This window comes from Mustela nigripes, chromosome 4, assembly GCF_022355385.1.
Source record: "Mustela nigripes isolate SB6536 chromosome 4, MUSNIG.SB6536, whole genome shotgun sequence".
NCBI classification, from domain to species: Eukaryota; Metazoa; Chordata; class Mammalia; order Carnivora; family Mustelidae; genus Mustela; species Mustela nigripes.
In genome coordinates this window covers 191,889,840-191,908,613 of record NC_081560.1, presented here as the reverse complement: position 1 = coordinate 191,908,613, position 18,774 = coordinate 191,889,840, and the positions used below count along the sequence as shown (strand labels likewise).

General features: G+C 57.3%; 2 protein-coding genes across 2 annotated transcripts; both read right to left on the bottom strand.

Moving 5' to 3' along the window:
* Positions 1–5,297: 5,297 nt before the first annotated feature.
* Positions 5,298–14,094, bottom strand: LOC132016507 (scavenger receptor cysteine-rich domain-containing protein SCART1-like). Its single transcript, XM_059397800.1, has 11 exons — positions 13,746–14,094; positions 13,075–13,380; positions 12,625–12,942; positions 12,237–12,551; positions 8,109–8,423; positions 7,894–7,962; positions 7,504–7,818; positions 7,184–7,231; positions 6,520–6,654; positions 5,885–6,079; positions 5,298–5,434 (listed from the first exon to the last, which is right to left on the bottom strand). Exons 1-11 carry the CDS (start codon positions 14,092–14,094, stop codon positions 5,364–5,366), a joined length of 2,436 nt encoding a protein of 811 aa, XP_059253783.1. The 3' UTR covers positions 5,298–5,363.
* A 383-nt stretch (positions 14,095–14,477) lies between these two features.
* Positions 14,478–18,395, bottom strand: LOC132016914 (scavenger receptor cysteine-rich domain-containing protein SCART1-like). Its single transcript, XM_059398919.1, has 3 exons — positions 18,189–18,395; positions 16,062–16,379; positions 14,478–15,233 (listed from the first exon to the last, which is right to left on the bottom strand). Exons 1-3 carry the CDS (start codon positions 18,253–18,255, stop codon positions 14,575–14,577), a joined length of 1,044 nt encoding a protein of 347 aa, XP_059254902.1. The 5' UTR covers positions 18,256–18,395; the 3' UTR covers positions 14,478–14,574.
* Between the last annotated feature and the right edge of the window lie 379 nt (positions 18,396–18,774).

The following is an 18,774-nucleotide window of genomic DNA, read 5'->3' as shown; positions in this document are numbered from 1 at the left end:
GTGGCCACTTTGGAAAACAGGGTGGAGATTCCTTAAGAAATTAAAAATAGAGCTTCCCTGTGACCCTGAAATTGTACTACTGGGTATTTATCCCAAAGATACAGATGTAGTGAAAAGAAGGGCCATCTCTATCCCAAAGTTCATAGCAACAATGGCCATAGTCGCCAAACTGGAAAGAGCCAAGACACCCTTCAATGGACGAATGGATAAAAAAGATATGGTCCGTATATAGAATGGAGTATTATGCTTCCATCAGAAAGGATGAATACCCCACCATCTGCATCAACATGGACGGGACTGAAGGAGATTATGCTGAGTAAAAGAAGTCAGGCAGAGAAAGACAATTATGATATGGTTTCACTTATATGTGAAACATAAGGAACAGAGCAGAGGACCATAAGGGAAGGGAGGGAAACTGAAGCGGGGGAAATCAGAGATGGAGACGAACCATGAGAGACTCTGGACCCCGGGAGACAAACAAGGGTCAGGGGCGAGAGGGGTTGGAGGGGGCGTAACAGGGTGCTGGGCATTAAGGAGGGCACATGTGATGAGCATGGGGTGTTGTACACAACTAATGAGTCGTTGAACACTACATCAAAAACTATGAGGTGCTATACCTGCCTAACTGAATTTAAATTGTTAAGAAGTTAAGCCTGGGGCGCCTGGGTGGCTCAGTGGTTAAGCTGCTGCCTTCGGCTGAGGTCATGATCCCCGGGTCCTGGGATCAAGTCCTGCATTGGGCTCCTTGCTCAGCGGTGAGCCTGCTCCTCTCTCTGCCTCTGCCTCCACTCTGCCTACTTGTGCTCGCGCTCTCTCTCTCTCTGACAAATAAATAGATAAATAAAATCTTAAAAAAAAAGAAAAGCTAGGTGAAGTAGAATAGACTGAAAAGTGAGCATCTCAGGTGACCCATAAGGCAATATTGAGCATCTGTCAGATATGTAAGTGGATTCCCAATACTGGAGTGAGGGGTGGAAACAGCAAAGAAAATTGGTCAAAAGTTTTTCAAAGATTTTCTAGATACAGGAATCCCCACAGTCACCACAAGCAGCATGAACACACAGCAACCCATCAAAACTCACCGTTGTGCAATGTCTGACAATCAGTAGCGAACCGTAAGAGGAATCAAAGGCATAAAGAAAGGTCACACATGAAAGAACAAACATAAAAAACCGCAAGCAGATTTCTCGTTGGAAGATGTGCGAGCCAGGGGCACCTTGGTGGCTCGGTCGGTTGAGCGTCTGACTCTGGCTGTCAGCTCAGGTCATGATTTCGGGGTCCTGGGATCGAGTCCCGGTGCGGCTCCCTGCTCCACAGGAGGCCTGCTTCTCCCTCTGCCCCTCCCCCACTTATGTTCCTTCTCTCACTCTCTCCCTGTTAAGTAAATAAAATATTTTTTGAAAAGGTAAATAAAATTCACATTTACCTAGATTGACCATGAAAACATTAGAAAAGCCTCAAGTTCCTAAACTCAGAAACAGAAGTGGAGGCATTCCAACCCAACAGAACAGAAGTGAACGTGGTGCGCCGGGAGCCAGCACGCGACAAAACCCAGAGGGAACGCGCAGATCTCCAGAAACACCAACTACCAAACTGACCCAAAATAAACAGAAAATCTGAGAAGACTTATAAAAAATAAAGAGAATGAATGAGTAAACCAAAATCTCTGAGCAAAGAAAAGCCCAGCCCCAGACTGTCCACTTCGCTCATAAAGGAGACAACGGAACATGAGTGTCCGGACTGAGGCAGAGAGGGTGTCCGACACCACCCAGCCGCGCGGCAGGGGAAAACCCTTCAGCTGGAAAGGAAAGGAGCGTTTCTCAACACAACCCAGGCCGGACGTGAAAAGCCCACAGCGTGCACGGGGCTCAGCGGCGGTGGCCGGCAAGCTCCCCTCGCAGCGGGGGCAGATGGGACCCCTTTCCCATGGCTCCCAGTCAATGCCAGATGCACGCTCTAGTTGAACAATGAGGCAAGAAAAAAGAAAAAGGCATTCAGATGGGAAAAACAAGTAAAATATCTGTATTCATAGAGACATGATCCTCTATGTAGAAAACCCTACAGAATCCTTAAAAAAAGAAACTATTAAATAAATTCAGGAAAGTTGATGGTACAAGATCAATACATAAAAATCAGCTGAACCTCTACAGAGCAGCGATGACCAACGCCAAAGGAAAGTGAGAGAACAGTGCCCTTCACAGCGAAAGAAACACAATCTTCCTGCTTCCCATCTGAGCCCGGCCTCCGGGCGGTGCCCACGCTGGTGCCCCGGCCCCCGAGGGCAGTGGGACAGCAGAGACACCTGCACCACGGAAGGCCTCCGTCCACACAGGCCCGGAGCCCTGGCTGAACTGGGCGCCTCCAGGCGTGGACACCGCCCAGCCACACTGCAGCTCCCGGCACACCACGTGGGCCTTGGCCCGGTCCAGGTGGGCATTGGAGACGGTGCCCAGGTCAGGCCACACCTCACTTCCAGAGGCTGGCACAGGGGTGCCCGGCGCACCCCAGCTGGGCCTCCTTGTGGCCTGGGGAGGACACTGAACTGAAACAGTCCATCTAGGGCAGGGGAGACGTTTGGCAGGCCTCCGGGCAAGGGACCGACTGCCCCACCCTCCAGGCCCACAGGGAAGAAGGACACAGGAGGACCAGGATCCCTTGGCCCAGCACAGCCCCCATGGGCCAAGGGGTCCTTAGGCCAGGACTGGAAGTCTGGGGGTGGGGCGACCCGTGGATTAGGAGGACCGTCTCGTCCCTCAGCGTCTCCCAGGTCCCAGCCCCACGCAGACTGTGACAGCAAAGGCTCACTTCCCACCTCCTCAGGCCACGTGGGGGCCAGGGATAGATGAACACAGCACCCTCAGCTCTGTCCTGGGGGCCTAGGGCCCCTTCCCCAGGCCGGGACTGCGTGCCTGACTGGAACGTGCATCGCCTGGTCAGTCTTCAACCCTGGTGCCTAGTCACAGCCCGACCAGGGCACTCAGAGCCCTTGTGGGGGCAGGGGGGCATATGCGCCAGGGCCTCCCAGTGTTGTCTGCTCCCAGCAGCCCCAGTGACCCCCAGACACGGCCTCCGGAGCGAGAGCACAGGAAGGCTGTACATGGCAAAAATGCTGCACTCAAGGACCCTTGGTCCAGAAATTTCAAAAATTAGAGATCAAATATTCACCTTCCATCTCAATTTGGATCCTTAATTTTAATTTTCCTAAGTTTGCTCACACTTTATTTCAATGGTGTCCATGACATTAAGAAATTAAAGATTTAGCAAAAATGAACGCCCGAGGATCCTTTCCTGAGGAATCTCCACAGAGTGAGGGTCTCGGCTCTTCACCTGAACACAGACGGTTCACTCTGCCTGCAAAGGGCTGAGACAGCCCGTCTCTCTGGGGCCCGGGTGCTATGGTCCCCTCCGCTCGGGGACCTCTTGGAGCCCAGGGCCCTGTGGACAGCAGCACACTCACCTGGAGGGGGCATCCAACAGGCCAGGAGGAGGGGTCTCCCACCGCTGCAGCCCCCTGGGCACGGAGAGGGGGCCCCATGCCCCTGCAGGAGGTGGGCTGCAGCTCGGCAGGGAGCGGTTCGGGAAGGAAGCGCCGCCCACCTCCCAGCCGCCCAGGGCCACCCTGCCACACCCACACAGCACCAGTGGCAGGTGGGGAGGCCTGGGCTGGGCTTCCCACACACCCAGGTGTGAGGCTCCTGGAGGCTTCCTGGAGGCCCCACCTTCCCTTGCCCCACGCAAAAGGTCAATCCAAGCTCCGGGGGCGTTGTGGACAGACAGCAATCTGCTCGGAACCCTTAAAAAATGCCTGACTGTGGTCAGCCATCACGAAGGGTGCACACACCTCTCTTTGTGAGGACGGGGGCTTCGGAGAGCCGTCACAAGTGCAACGGAGTGAGGATAAATGATAGAAGACACGTGCGGAGGGCTACTCGGCAGACATCGGGCACTTAACACGGACACGTCTGCGCGTCTCCGGAGCAAAACACGCAGCACACGGACCATGCACCGCGTCAACCGCACTCATAGATGCGCATCAGTGCATAGAAAAGGTCTCGTGGATGTCGATCAGGATGCCGAGGTGTTCATTTCTGGGTGTAGAACAAGTGTTTTCCAACCTCTTTCTTGGTTCTATAAGTTTTTGCATTTGCGGTAAGAAACGCATATTATTTTATAAACAGAATCAGATCAGTAATGGCTGCTATCCAAAGCTTTGCCAGATGACCCGTTTTCGAGAGGGCCGCTCAGGTTTTCAGACAGTATGGAGGAGGCAAGGAGAGCCTGGAGAGGGCAGGAGGCCCCCATCCGCAGAACCCTCTGGGCAGCAGCTCCTGAGCCACAGCCTCTCCCAGCACTAAGTGGCACCCCCAGCTCGGGTCTCAGGGCACCAGGGACCTGCAGTTGCTTCGAGTGGGTCCCCCAATGCACTTCACTCACAAGCTGCCTAATCAGAACCCTACAAAGGGACTGAAAGGGCGAGGGCCCCTGGGAGAGAGCTCGGCACATAGCCGGAGGGGGCACCGTCCAGCCCGGGCAGCACTAAGCACTTGGGAAGTGCGGCACACGTAGGGGAACCTTGCACACTCCCGACCCTCTCTGCTCAGCTGACACCCTTACGCTGCTCTCCGCGTCTTCCAGGTCCCCTGTCCCATGCCCAGACCCCCAGAGGGATGTCCCCAGTTCCTGCCAGCTCCCTTCTCTCCTTCCTGACCCCAGGGACGCACTCCTGCTGCACCTTCCCCCAACCCCCAGGCCCGCGGGATGTCCAGTGCAAAGATGCAGAGGGTGTGGCCAGCGTGTGGTCAGGGAGAATGTGGTCAGGGGTGTGGTCCTGGTTGGGGTCCAGGTGGGGACCTGGTTGGGGAGGGTGTGTCGGGGGGAATGGTGGGAGGGAGCGAGGGGGGCAGGCAGTGGCCAGAGTGGGCGTGGCTACAAAGGGCTGCGTCCCTCTGTGAGCGCTGGGGACCCCGACACGGCAGAACACCGGGGCCGGTTCCTGCGCTCTCTGCGAGGCGGCGCTCCAGGAGCTGGTTCTTCCGGGCCCCGCTCCGACGACGCCCCACGCCGACGATGCACGCCCGAGACCCACGTGAGCAGGACGCTGAGGGTGCGGATCGCGGAAGACGCGCGCCCACATGGGACCAAGGCGAAGAGGGGGTCGCTGAGAACTGCACCTGGGCTGGGAGAGGTGGTCTGAGGAATGCTCCTGAGATGAATTAATGCATGAATGAGTGAGTTCAAAGGGACTTTAATGACATCTCCTTTTGAAGTGAGGACAATGAAAGCGCCCCAGGGCCTGGGCTTCCTCCCCAACCGCCCCACCCCCACCCCGTGTCACTGATGTCGCCATGGCCAGCTCACTGTCATCACGTCCCAGGGCATGCTGTGTCTTCTGTCTCAGGCCAAGCTTTGGGGCAGAGGCTACAAGGAGCCCCACCTGTGTTGAAGGAGAAAGACGCACGTTGGGCCCCTTGGCCACCCCTCCGAGCCCCCACCACTTCTGGGCCCTGGTGTGTCACTTGAAACCAGAGGCCAGACAAGGAATAGAGCCAGGGTCACACTGTACCCCCTCCCACCCTGACGGCTCAGGCCCCCTGCAGCCGAACAGGACAAGGCACTAGAGGAACCCTGGGGGCAGCCATGAAAAGAAACCCAAGGGAAACTGCAGGACCCTCTCTAAACTCCACATCCCCCACAAGAAGATTCCTGTCGAGGGAGCAGCTCTGAAGGGACAACCCAGCCTGTGGCGCAGGAGTGAGGGACATGGACACACGGGCAGATGGCTCTCAGGGTCTTTAAATGTAGGCACTGGCCAGTGCAGAGCCCCGCACATAGGAGCAGTACAGAAGGAAGAGCGCGACAGATGCCAGCATGCAGAGGTGCACACCGGTGGGGCTCAGGGGTGCCTCCTCCTCTTCCTCCTCCTCCTCAGGGCCCAGGTCTGGCTCCGCTGCATCGTCATACGCCTCCTCCAGAGCCAGGTCCTGGGACACTCTGGGTCCCTCGTCTTTCTCCCCCATGGGGACAGCTCCAATGTCCTCATAAACAGCTTCCGAGGCCAGACTCCCCAACATTCTGGAACCTGAAAAGGCCACACCAGAGCCCCCTAGAAGAGACCCTCCCTCCGTCTGAGCCCAACCCCTGCTGGCCCTGTGGGGTCTCCCGTGTAGCCTGGCCTACCAAGAGCAACATCTCCCACAAGGGGCCACACGTCTCCCTGGGCTCCCATGGCTGTTCAACCCCACCACACAGATGGCATAAGGAATCGGGACACCCCTGGGGACTTGTTTTCACACCCAGGCCACCTCTCAGAAGCAGAGCAGGGTCCATGGTTCCCTGACCCTGGAAACTCATGGGCCCAAGGGTGTCACTGAGAAGTCACCATGCAGTGGGGTCTGGGTGAGACCAGACATGCAGAGCAGTTCCCAGGAGAGAAGAGGCCTGTGAAGGGCTAGGGTCTCAGAGTGTGCACCCCCGGCATCCCCATCCCCAGAGCACATGCTCCCAGCCACACCCACCTACCCCTGTGGGCTCTGCCACGGTACCATTGCACCCCCAGGACCAGGGAGACGATAACCAGAAGGGTGCCGAGGACAAGGCAAAACGTCATGGGCAGGTTCCTGGTCTTGAGGGCAGGCGAAGGGGCTGAGGGGTGGCCTGTGGGGACAGTGAGAGGTGGGGTCTCCCCTGTGTGCCTGGGGTATTGTGACCTTGGGTCTGGACCACCTGAGCCTCTCAGGGAGGGGGAAGACACCCACAGGAGAGATGGGCCTTGTGCTCCTCTCCTAGAGATAGCCCTGAGGTCACAGGGCAAAGGTGAGGAAGGGGGGGACACAGGAGGGAGGGGGCCAGGAGAGAGAAGTACCAGGAGGGAGGGGGCCAGAAGGGAGTGAGAGTGTTCCCAGGTCAAACCCCCCAGCCGGTAAAAGAAAGACCCCAGAGAAATGACTGGTCAAGGCCTGGGCTTGGCTTGGCCCTCCATATAGGCTGGCCCTCTTCCTCAGAGGAAGGGGTGTTCCTGGTCCTCCAGACCTTGGCCCAACCAACCTAAGGAGGGGCTGCCTGGGGCCTTGGCACCCATAGGAAACTCCAGGGCACCCCTCTGTGCAGAACCCATTGTAGGGCCCCTCTGAGTTGGGACCAGACAGGAGGGCATGAGCTGAGACTTGGGGGAGAACACACCTACCCGATGTCTGTGCCAGTGCCGGTGGCAAGGCCGTGGTTCCCCTGTCACCTGCAGGAGAAATCAGAGGGATCCGAGGGCAAAGGAGGGGAGGCAGCCACAGCCCTGGGCAGCCCAGACCCTCAGCCAAGTGTCCCAGTCCCACTCAGCCTGAGCCCAACATGCCATGGGACAGCCACAGAGGCAGCCAGAGGAACCCAGCTCAGGTACAGCCTTAGGGCCACGTTTTGGGGGATATTCCAAGGACCTCTTCTGGCAACGCCCACCCCAGCCCCCAGCAATCCCTCCCACCCTGCCTGGCCCACTGCCCCCTGCCCACTCACGGGAGCAGTGCACACCAGCATCCTCCTTGTGTCCACAGTCTCCAAGTCCCCATGGCTCTGCAGGACAGCTCCACAGGGACGACTCACTGCCACGGCACCCCACCTCATCCAGCCACACAGGGCCCGAGCCTGGCCCGAAGGCGGCCCCTGCAAGGGCACCCAGAGCTGGGCCACAGCCCAGCTGGCGGCACACGACCTCTGCATCTGCCAGGTCCCAGGAATCATCACACACGGTGCCCCAGGAGCCAGCATGCCAGAGCTCCACACGGCCAGAGCAGCTGTCCTTGCCCCCACGCACACGCAGCATACCCTCCTCTGAAAAAGGGAGCTGTGGTCACTGCAGGGCAGGACCAAGATGAAGGGTGGACAGGGAAATGGGCGAAAGGGTACCTGGGCAGCTGTGGGTGGATGAGCAGTTGAGGGTCTCCCCGGAATCCTGTATCATTTTCTCTGACAATCCTATTGGATTACATAGTCACCATCCCATTGTAATTGCCCTGAAAAGCTTCAGAATGAAGTCTGTAGAACCCACAGGATGCCAGGCCCTGAGTCAGGATCAGTGGCAGCTCCTGTGGGTGAGCTCTCAGAAACTGCCCATGTCCCACCTGCACAGGTGATCCAGACCTCCTCTCCAGGGGCACAGGAGTGTGGGTGCCATGGCGCCGAGGGGCACTGCCACAGCGTGGAGTTCCTCAGCCTGCGGCACTCGATGTCATCCACCCAGGAGGTGCCCAAGCTGCTGTGGACAGGCTTGTTCTCTAGCCAGCCCTGCTCCCCACAGCCCAACTGCTTGCAGATGATGGACAAGGAGATGTCCTTCAGGGCATTACTGCACACGGCACCCCATGTCCCATTGTAGAACACATCCAGCCACCCAGCACAGTGGTGGATGCCACCTCGCAGCCTCAGAGCCACTGACCCTGGAAGAAAAGAGCAGTCAGGCCAGGGGAAATTTCCAAGGGAGGAGCCAAAACGTAGAGGGTCGCAGCACCAAGATCAATGTTGCTCACGGGCATCTAACCCCTCAATCACACACCCCCATGACAATCTCCCACCCCAGGGAGGCAGGGAAATGTTAACCTCAGGGGACCAGAATGAATCCCCAGCTGCAGGATCTTAGTGGGTGTCAGTTAATTGTCCAGAAATCCGTCCTTGGAAATCGTTCAAAATACAGAATAATCCAAGTGCTAAATGAGAAAAATTTAGCAGCCCATAATACTTTATCCCTCAAGACTGTCATTCAGAGTAGAAGAAAAGATCAAAATCTTCCAGGACAAACAGAAACTAAAAGAATTTGTGATCACTAAACCAGCCCTGCAAGAAATATTAAAGGGGATCCTTTAAGCTAAGAGAGAGTCCAAAAGTAACAGAGACCAAAAAGGAACAGAGACAATATACAGAAACAGGGATGTTACAGGTAATACAATGGCCCTAAATTCATATCTTTCAATAGTTACTCCAAAGGTAAATGGACTGAATGCCCCAATCAAAAGGCACAGGGTATTGGAATGGATTTAAAAAACCACGACTCATCAATATGCTATCTGGAAGAGACTCATTTTAGACCCAAAGGCACCTGCAGATTGAAAGTGAGGGCATGGAGAATATTTATCATGCTAATGGACATCAAAAGAAAGCTGGAGTAACAATCCCAAATCAGACAAATTACATTTTCAACCAAAGACTGTAAAAAAACATGAGGAAGGACCCTATATCATAATTTAAGGGTTTATCCAACAAGAAGATCCAATAATTATAAATATCTATGCCCCTAACATGGGAGCAGTCAATTATATAAACCAGTAAATAACAAAATTAAAGAAACACATGAGTAATAATACAATAGTAGTAGGGGACTTTAACACCCCACTCATGGCAATGGACAGATCATCTAAGCAGAAGATCAACAAGGAAACAAGGGCTTTGAATGACACACTGGACCAGAAGGACTTCACAGACACATTCAGAACATTCCATCCTAAAGCAACAGAATACACATTCTTCTCCACTGCACATGGAACATTCTCCAGAACAGATCACATATGGGGTCACAAACCAGGTCTCAACCTGGGTGCCAAAATATTTGGATCATTCCCTGCAACAGTCCATCAAAAGGATTATTCACCACGACCAAGTGGGATTTATTCCTGGGCTGCAAGGTTGGTTCAACATCCACAAATCAATCAGTGTGATACAATACATTAATAAAAGAAAGAACAAGAACCATAGGATCCTCTCAATAGATGCAGGAAAAGCATTTGACAAAGTACAGCATCCTTTCTTGATCAAACTCTCTGCAGTGTAGGGAGAGAGGGAACGTACCTCAATATCATAGAAGTCATATTTGAAAAGTCCACAGTGAATATCATTCTCAATGGGGAAAACTGAGAGCTTTTCCCCTAATGTCAGGAACATGACAAGGATGTCCACTCTCACCACCAGTGTTCAACATAGTACTAGCAGTCCTGGCCTCAGCAATCGGACTACAGAAAGAAGTAAAAAGCATCCAAATTGGCAAAGAAGAAGTCAAACTCTCATTATTTGCAGATGATATGATACTTGATGTGGAAATCCCAAAAGACTCCACTCTAAGACTGCTGGAAGTCATACAGGAATTCAGCAAAGTGTCAGGATATAAAATCAATGCTCAGAAATCAGTTATATACACTAACAATGAAACTGGAGAAGAAGAAACTAAGGAGATGATCCCATTTACAATTACACCCAAAACTGTAAGATGCCCAGGAATTAACCCAACCAAAGAGGTAAAATGCCTAAAAACTATAGCACACTCATGAGAGAAATTGAGGAAGACACAAGGAAATGGAAAAATATTCCATGCTTATGGATTGGAAGAACAAATATTGTTAAAAGGTCTACGCTGCCCAGAGCAAGCTACACATTCAAAGAAATCCCTATCAAAATACTATCAACTTTTTCCACAGAGCTGGAACAAATAATCCTAAAATTTGTATGGAATCAGAAAAGACCCCAAATAGTCAAAGGAATGTTGAAAAAGAAAACCAAAGCTGGAGACATGACAATTCCAGACTTCAAGCTCTATTACAAAGCTGTCATCATCAAGACAGCATGGTACTGGCACAAAAACAGACACACAGATCAATGGAACAGAACAGAGAGCCCAGCAATGGACCCTCAACTCTAGGGTCAACTAATCTTCGACAAAGCAGGAAATAATGTCCAATGGAAAAAAGACAGTCTCTTCAACAAATGGTGTTGGGAAAACTGGACAGCCACATGCAGAAAAATGAAACTGGACAATTTTCTTATGCCATACACAAAAATAGACTCAAAAGGGACAAAAGTCCCAAATGTGAGATAATAATGCATCAAAATCCTAGAGCAGAACACAGGCAGCAACCTCTGTGACCTCAGCCATAGCAACTTCTCACTAGACACATCTCTAAAGGCAACAGAAACAAAGACAAAAGTGAACTGTTGAGACTTTATCAAGATAAACAGCTTCTGCACGGCAAAGGACAAAACCAAAAGACAACCAACGGAATGGTAGAAAGAATTTGCAAGTGACATATCAGATAGTATGCAAGATCTATAAAGAACTTATCATGGGGCGCCTGGGTGGCTCAGTGGGTTAAGCCTCTGCCTTCAGCTCAGGTCATGATCTCAGGATCCTGGGATCGAGCCCCGCATGGGGCTCTCTGCTCAGTGGGGAGCCTGCTCCTTCCTCTTTCTCTCTGCCTGCCTGTCTGCCTACTTGTGATCTCTGTCTGTGTCAAATAAATATTTTTTTAAAAAAAGAACTTAGCAAACTCAACACCCAAAGAACAAATAATTCAGTCAAGAAATGGGCAAAGGACATGAACAGACATTTCTCCAAAGAAGACATCCAAATGGCCAAAAGACACATGAATAAAATGTTCCACATCACTCGGCATCAGGGAAATACAAATCAAAACCACCATGAGATACCATCTTATGCCAGTAAGAATGGACAAAATTGACAAGTCAGGAAATAACACATATTGGTAAGGATACAGAGAAAGGGGAGCCTCTCGCACTGTTGGTGGGAATGTGAACTGGTGCGGCCACTCTGGAAAACAGCAGGGAGGCTCCTCACGGCGTTAAGAATAGAGCTGCGCTATGGCTCAGCAATCACACTGCTAGAGATTTACCCCAAACATACAAATGTCGTGATCTGAAGGGACAGCCGCACGCCAATGTTCATAGCAGCAATGTCCACAATGGCCAAACTATGGAAAGAGCTTAGATGTCCACCAACAGATAAAGAAGATGTGGTTCATATATACAATGAAGTATTACTCAGCCACCAAAAAAAATGAAATCTTGCCGTTTGCAACAGCACGGATGGAACTAGCGGGTATTTTGCTAGGGGAAGTCCATCAGAGAAAAACAATAATCACATGATCTCACTCGTATTGGCATTTAGGAAACAAAAGAGATGAACACAGGGAAAGAGAGGAAAAATAAAACAAGACAAAATCAGAAAGAGGGGCAAACCATGAGAGACCGCCAGCAGCATCAGAGCAGACCCGCCCTGGGGTTCCCTGTCCCGCCCTGTCCCCCACCCCCTTCCCGCGCCCCTCCCGCAACAGGGTGAAGAGCGCACGTCCAGCCGGGAAGAGGGCGAGCGGAATCCGAGGAAGGCAAGTGTGCGCTGTGTCACTCCCTCGGGCAGCGCGGCCATTTGATACCCAGCTGCCCCAGGAAGACACTGGACGAACAGGACCGACCTGAGCAGACGACGCCCGCGTCCTCCTTGTGCCCGCAGTCCTGCTGGCCCCAGCCCCGCGACGGGCACTGCCACAGCGCAGACTCGCGGCCGCTGCAGCCCAGCTGGTCCAGCCAGATGCGCCCCGAGCCCGCACCGAAGGGCGCGGCCCCCAGGGCGCGGAGGGCTTGGCCGCAGCCCAGCTGCCGGCAGACCACGTGGGCGTCCCGCAGGTCCCAGCCATCGTCACACACAGTGCCCCACACGCCTCCGTGCAGCACCTCCACGCGCCCCGCACAGCGGTGGGGCCCCGCGGCCAGCCGCACCCGCAGGCTCCCTGCAGGGACACGCCGGGAGTCAGGGCGGCCCGCCCGCGGGCAGATGGGCGGGAGGCCCGGGCACTCACTCACCCGAGCACACGACGCCCACGTCCCGCGCGGCCCCCGCGGGTACCAGCGGGGATGCGGACACGTTGCACTGGGTCAGGCGGGTCTCGGTGCCCTGACAGCGCGCGTGGCTCAGCCCCACGGGGACGGCCCCGCGCTGGGGCGCAGGTGCATCGTAGGCCCGGTCAGCCAGTCCGCAGCCCAGCTGCCTGCACACCACGTGGGCGCCGCGCAGGTCCCACGCATCGTCCAGGACGCGGCCCCACACCCCGTCCAGGGAGACCTCCACGCGGCCATCGCAGCGGCTCTGTCCGTCCCTCAGCCGCAGGGCGTGGAGGAGACCTGGGGAGGACGCCCGGACAGAGGGTCAGGGGGAGGGACTCTCCGCCTGTGAAGGGGAGGGGACCACCACCTCCCGGCAGAACCCCGCCCACTCCCAGCCTCCCTCTGCCCGCCCGGCTCCCGCAGACCCACCTGAGCAGACCACGGCAGCCGCGTTCCCCAGGGCACAGACCCCGCTCCCAAGGGTGCCTACTGCGCAATTCCACAAATAGGGTTCTGTCCCCACACAGTGAAACACATCAGGCCAGATGGGAGCGTCCCCGCCCCCAAAGTGGCCTCCTGGGGGTGTGGCCTCCGCGCTGCCACAGTTGAGCTGGTGGCAGAGGACAGTGGTGTCTGCTGAGTCCCAGTGGGCCGCGCAGATGGGGGCCCAGGCCCGCTGCACCTGGAGCTCCACGCGCCCCTCACAGCTGCTGCTGCCGTTAACCAGCCGGAACTCTGAGGAGGGGAGTGGGTGTCAGCATCCCCCTCCCCCACAGACCTGATTCCGTCCTTTGTACCCAGGGCGGTGTCCACGCCATGCCCTTGCCTGCCTCACTAGCTCCCTCCCCTCCTCACCCTCAGCAGCCAGATCACGCCTCTAGGCATGGGCTGGAAGACTATGGTGTGCAACTGGGGGCAGGGGGTGGGGGCACAACCTTCTCCTCCCCTTCCTTCAACCCAGAGGCGACACTTCCTCAACCGGAACACGCACACCCTCCTGGCCAGAGGCATCTTCATGAGCCTAGCTTAGAGCCCCCAGAGGGAGTCACCGAGGGGGCCCGGCAGGGAAGCCTACTGGAGGCTGGCCCTCCTAGTCTCACCTGAGCATCTGAGCCCGGCATCCTGGCCATGCCCACACTGGTGCCCCGGCCCCCGAGGGCAGTGGAACAGCAGAGACTCGTTGCCCGCACAACGGAAGGCCTCCGTCCACACAGGCCCAGAGCCCCGACCGAAGTGGGCGCCCCCGGGCGTGGACACGGCCGAGCCACACTGCAGCTCCCGGCACACCACGTGGGCCGTGGCCTGGTCCAGGTCGTCATCACAGACGGTGCCCCAGGTCAGGCCACGCCTCACTTCCAGACGCCCGGCACAGGGGTGCTCACCGCCCACCAGCCGGGCTTCCGGGTGCCCGGGGGGGGGGGGGGGGACACAAACTCTGTTAGGAGTCATGCTCTCAGGCAAACCGCTCAGCCACCTCCCCGGACTGCAACAGGCTCCAGCCAGGGCCGAGCACCTGGGCCGAAGCAGTAGGTCCACAAGCCCGGGCCAGGAACGGAGAGCCAAGGGCCCAGACACCCTCTACCTAGAGCAAAGCAGGGGTCACTGCTCACTTCCCGAGACCAGAGGACAGAGCCACCTCCTCCAGGGGCTCACAGGTGTCACACAGTCTCTGCCTGCCCAGGGCAGGGGCCTTAAGGCTCTGTATAGTCTTGGAACCCGGTCAAGGCACCTCTCCTGCCACAGGTCACTGCCTTCTTGGGGGCACCCAAGACAGGGGCCCATCCACCTCACTTCAGCCTTTCCTCATTCCCAGAACCGAGCCAGCATCCCTGAGGGCCGCTTCACTTGCCCGTTTGAGGCAGGACTGGGAGGGACAGCTACCAGCCAGCCAGCTCGCGTCGCACACGCGACACTCTCAACTCCACCAGCTCAAATGCTGCAGGACAGCCAGGCCCCCCGCCGGCCTGGGGGCTCTGAGCCAGGACACCTCTGCAAGGAGAACACACGGGGCCCTCGGGGAGGCCCCTGTGGGCCATCCAAGAGAATTTTGTGCGCCCTCACCTCCAGGCCTCTGTTCCAAACAGCTCCGAGCCAGAGAACGCCAGATGGTCCCGGCACAGGGCTCTCCTCTCTGCCTGCCAGGCCGCCCCGACCTGATCCCTCTGAGACGGCAAGGGGCCCAATGGCGGAAGGAGATGGGGCAATTGGGCGGGGAGGACTGAGACCCTTCCCAGCAGCAACTGCCCCAGGGCCCTGCGCTGGGGACTCGGGCGGTGCGCGCGGGGCCTCACCTGTACAGACCACATCCGCGTCCTGCTGGAAATCACAGCCGCTGCGCAGATTGTTGTTCAGCCTGCAGTTCCGGATGGTGGGCTCGGTGCCCCTGCACGTCATGTACTTCCCGACGACACCCACATCTCGGCGCGGCGCCTGAAGCACAGGCCCACAGCCCAGCTCCCGGCAGAACACAGTGGCCTCCTCCTCGTGCAGGCCGCAGAGGCGATCCACCCCGTTCACATTCCTGATCTCGGGGAGCCCAGAGCAGGGGCTGCGGCCCTTCACCAGCCGGATCTCCCGAAAGGTGCCATCTGAGAACCACAGGCCCATGGGGCTAAAGGTGGGGACTCTGCCGGCCGCTTGGCCACTCGGAGCCTGTGGCCTGCCTCAACGACCAGACTCCATTTGGGCACGGCATTCCCTACACTGGGCCTGGGTTCCAGCCCGAGCCCAGCCCTGCTCCTTCCAGCGCCTCAGTGTTGGGCTGCATGGGGCCCTCTCTGAGAGCAGGTGGTCCCAAAGGCCCCCCACCCAGCAGGCCCCCCCGCTCAGAGGGGCCTGGGCCTGTCACTGTCTTGAAAACCTTGCTGTTTTCCCAGGTCCCTGCATTTTCGCTTTATGCTGGGCGTAGTGGGTCAGCCTCACAGACGGGATGCTACAGAGGGACCTCATTTTGGAAATCATGTTTCGGCCTAAAGTGTCTAGAAGACAGGGTGGTCCTCAAGCCCCCACCCGCCCGTGTGTTCCCTGCTCCTCCCACACCACTGCCCTGCTCCTTTGTTCCCTGCCTCCCGGGGGAGAGGAAAGGCTCCTGCAGCAGGGTCTAGTCTGAGTTACGCGCCGCTGCCCGCCCCCCGCATCTAGAATAGTGCCCTGCAAATAAGCATCTCTTGGAACAGAAAGAATAAAGGACTCACGAGAGATGGAGATCGGAAGGCTTTACAGGTGAGGGCGGTTCTCACGCCCAGTGAGGAGCCCCAGCCAGAGACCCCAGAGCCCCTCCCCCCCCCCGGGCCCCCCCTCCCCCCCCCCAGACCCCCCCCCCCCCCCCCCCCGCCCCTCCCCCTTTCCCTAACCCCTTCTCCCCGCCCCCAGACCCACCCTTCTCCCCCTCCCCAAGCCCCCTCCAGCACACTTACTTGCACACAGAGCCACCACCACCCACTCATGAGGGCACTCGCTCTGCGTCCAGGCCCCGAGGCTGCACTCCCAGAAGGAGGGCTCATCACCCCTGCAAGACACGTTGTGAAGCCACGGCCGCACCATCTCCCCGGGCAACGGGACGTACTTGGGTGCACCCACCGCATGGCCGCAGCCCAGCTGCCTGCAGACCACGGATGCCTCTGCCAACGTCCACTCCTGGTTGCACACGTGTCCCCACTGCTCCTTGTGGCGGACCAGCACCACTCCGTCGCAGGGACTGTGTCTGTACGCCAGCCTCAGGTCGCGTGGTCCGCCTGCAGAAGGACAGGCCAGCCTCAGAGGGGCCGGAACCGTCTTTGTGGCCTGGGGGAGGGAGCAGCTGGGGTCTGAAGACAACTATGTTTGCCTGGAGCCACTTCCAAGGTCTTGCTCTGAGGCCTCAGCGCAGTCAGGTCCCTCAAGGCCCCCAGTAGACGCAGTCCCGAAAGGGGACGGGGTGGGGTCACAGGGAGACCCTCCCACTGCCCCCAGGCAGCCTTGTGTCCTCCCCTCCAAAGCCCCCTCCAGTCAAGCTCTCTGCTTCCCTCCCGAGCCCTCTGGGGCCCCCCAGGCAAGAAAGGCCCCTTGTCCTCCACGGTCCTTCCCACCACCCACCACACCTCCCAGTCATCACCCCCACCTCCACTAGAGGGCCTAAGGCCCACCGCACGCCCCGCACCGCGCTCCACTCCCTGCTCACCCCCACCCCCACCACCTGGCCATCTGCCCTTCCAGTTCTGCCCGCCAAGCAGGCCTCCTCCTCGGGTTTCAGGCCTTGGCAGCTCCCTGGACCAGGACCAAATGGACCACCCTACCAGGACCAGGACACATTTCCAGAAGAATGCCCCGTCTAGGCCTCTGCACCCCGGTTTTTCCTACACAGCCCTTGATCCCCCATTCTCATGACCCCCTCCTGGGCTGGTGTGGGAGAAACACAACAGCAGCCACGGAGCAGTCTAGGTCCCAGCCTGGGCCACCCCAGACCACATCCAGGGCCCATCCTGGCCTCACAGAGGGAGGAGGCAGAGGGCAGACTCCCGCACACAGACCCAGAGGAAGGCATGTCCCCCTCACCACTCGTCTCACCGACCCTGGAGGGTCTTCATTCAACGCTGGTACAACCCCAGAGCCTCCGCATCCCCCTCCAAACTGTGCACCGTGTGTCTGTGTCTTTCACACAAAACGAGGTCCCCTCTAGCTTTCCCACGCCACTCCCGCCCGATGGCATCACTGGCCACAGACCCCTGCCACCATCACCTGCAGCGCCTTCACTGGCCGGCTCCGAGGCCACCTGGGCCGGGCCCTGGGACAGCCTGCCCAGTGAAATGTCCTTCCTTCAGTTTCCAGGGCCCTAGACACTGCCGCCCTCTCCTGTCTCCCTGCACAACTCACACGCGTGCACACACGTGCGCTCGCACACACCGTCTGACGCCAGCACGACCACTCACCCAGTCAGAGCCCCGTGCTAGCGTGTGCAGCTCCCCCAGGGACTTCTCTCACCAGCAGCCTTTCCGTGCTGGCCCGTCTGGCAGAACCCCCTCGCTACAGCTTCCTACACATGCTCCTGCCTCTTGGTTTCTGGACCCACTGGACCCACACCGCTGTGACCCCCACCTTGCTATTGCAACTCCCTAGAACTGGGTCTCTTCCGTGTCCCAGCACAAGCTGAATGGTCACCCTCATGGCCCAGTACAGCTAGCTCTCCCACTCCCTCAGCAGCGCCGCAGCCCCAGGAAAAGCGGATGGAGCAGCCGCTCTGCAAGAGCCCTCGGCACCTCCCGTCCATGGGGTCACGGGGACCCTAGCCCTGTCCCCTCATTCCACCCGGGCTCTGGCCCAGCCCTGCACCCCGGGTTCACCATGGAGTTAGATCTCCTCAGTCTTTCTCAGAACAAGAGTCTCCAGAGACACAAACTTTGGAGCCCACATGCCCACTGGCCCCAGGATGACCCATCCCCCTTGGGGCTAAGCAAGCACCCAACAGACAGCCGGTCACAGCAGGAGATCCCCACACCCCAGGGTCTCAGGCTCTGCAGAGCGATGGTTTCCAGAAACTTCCACGGATGTGGGGAGGAGAAACTTACCAATGGGGACTGCCCTGAGAGTGAGGAGAAGGGTCCCCAGTCCCAAGGCCCAGAGAACTGTCTTCATGGCTCTGTGACCCCCAGAGCTCAGCCTGCTCCTGCTGCTCCACAGGGACAATGCAGAGATTATAGTCCAGAGTCAGACATACTGAAGTAGGAGCCACGCATAGCCTCCAGGAACCAATGGGGACAGTTAGGGCCTTTCTGTCTCTGAGCAGGGCAACCAATGACCTTGGTAGCCCTGAGCATTGCCAGATCTAAGCGAGGGGCCCAGGCTGTGGGTTTCCTCCCACAGTACTAACTGCTGACAGGGTATCTTTACTGAGACCTCACAGTCAGACAGGTCTGATCTGCCCACAGCCACAGCGACAGCATAGCCCTGTATGTCTTGCCCTCCACCCCAGGCCCAGTGGCCTTGGCTCCCCGACACAGTAACACAGTAACACCAGACTTCTGGGGACTAGCAGGGTCTGAGTGGAAGACCCACAGCACCAGAAGAATGAGACAGGCCAGGATAGCCTTGCAAGGCCCCCAGAAGATGAACTGTCATTGGACCTACAGCCACAAAAGTTCATATCCTCTGAAC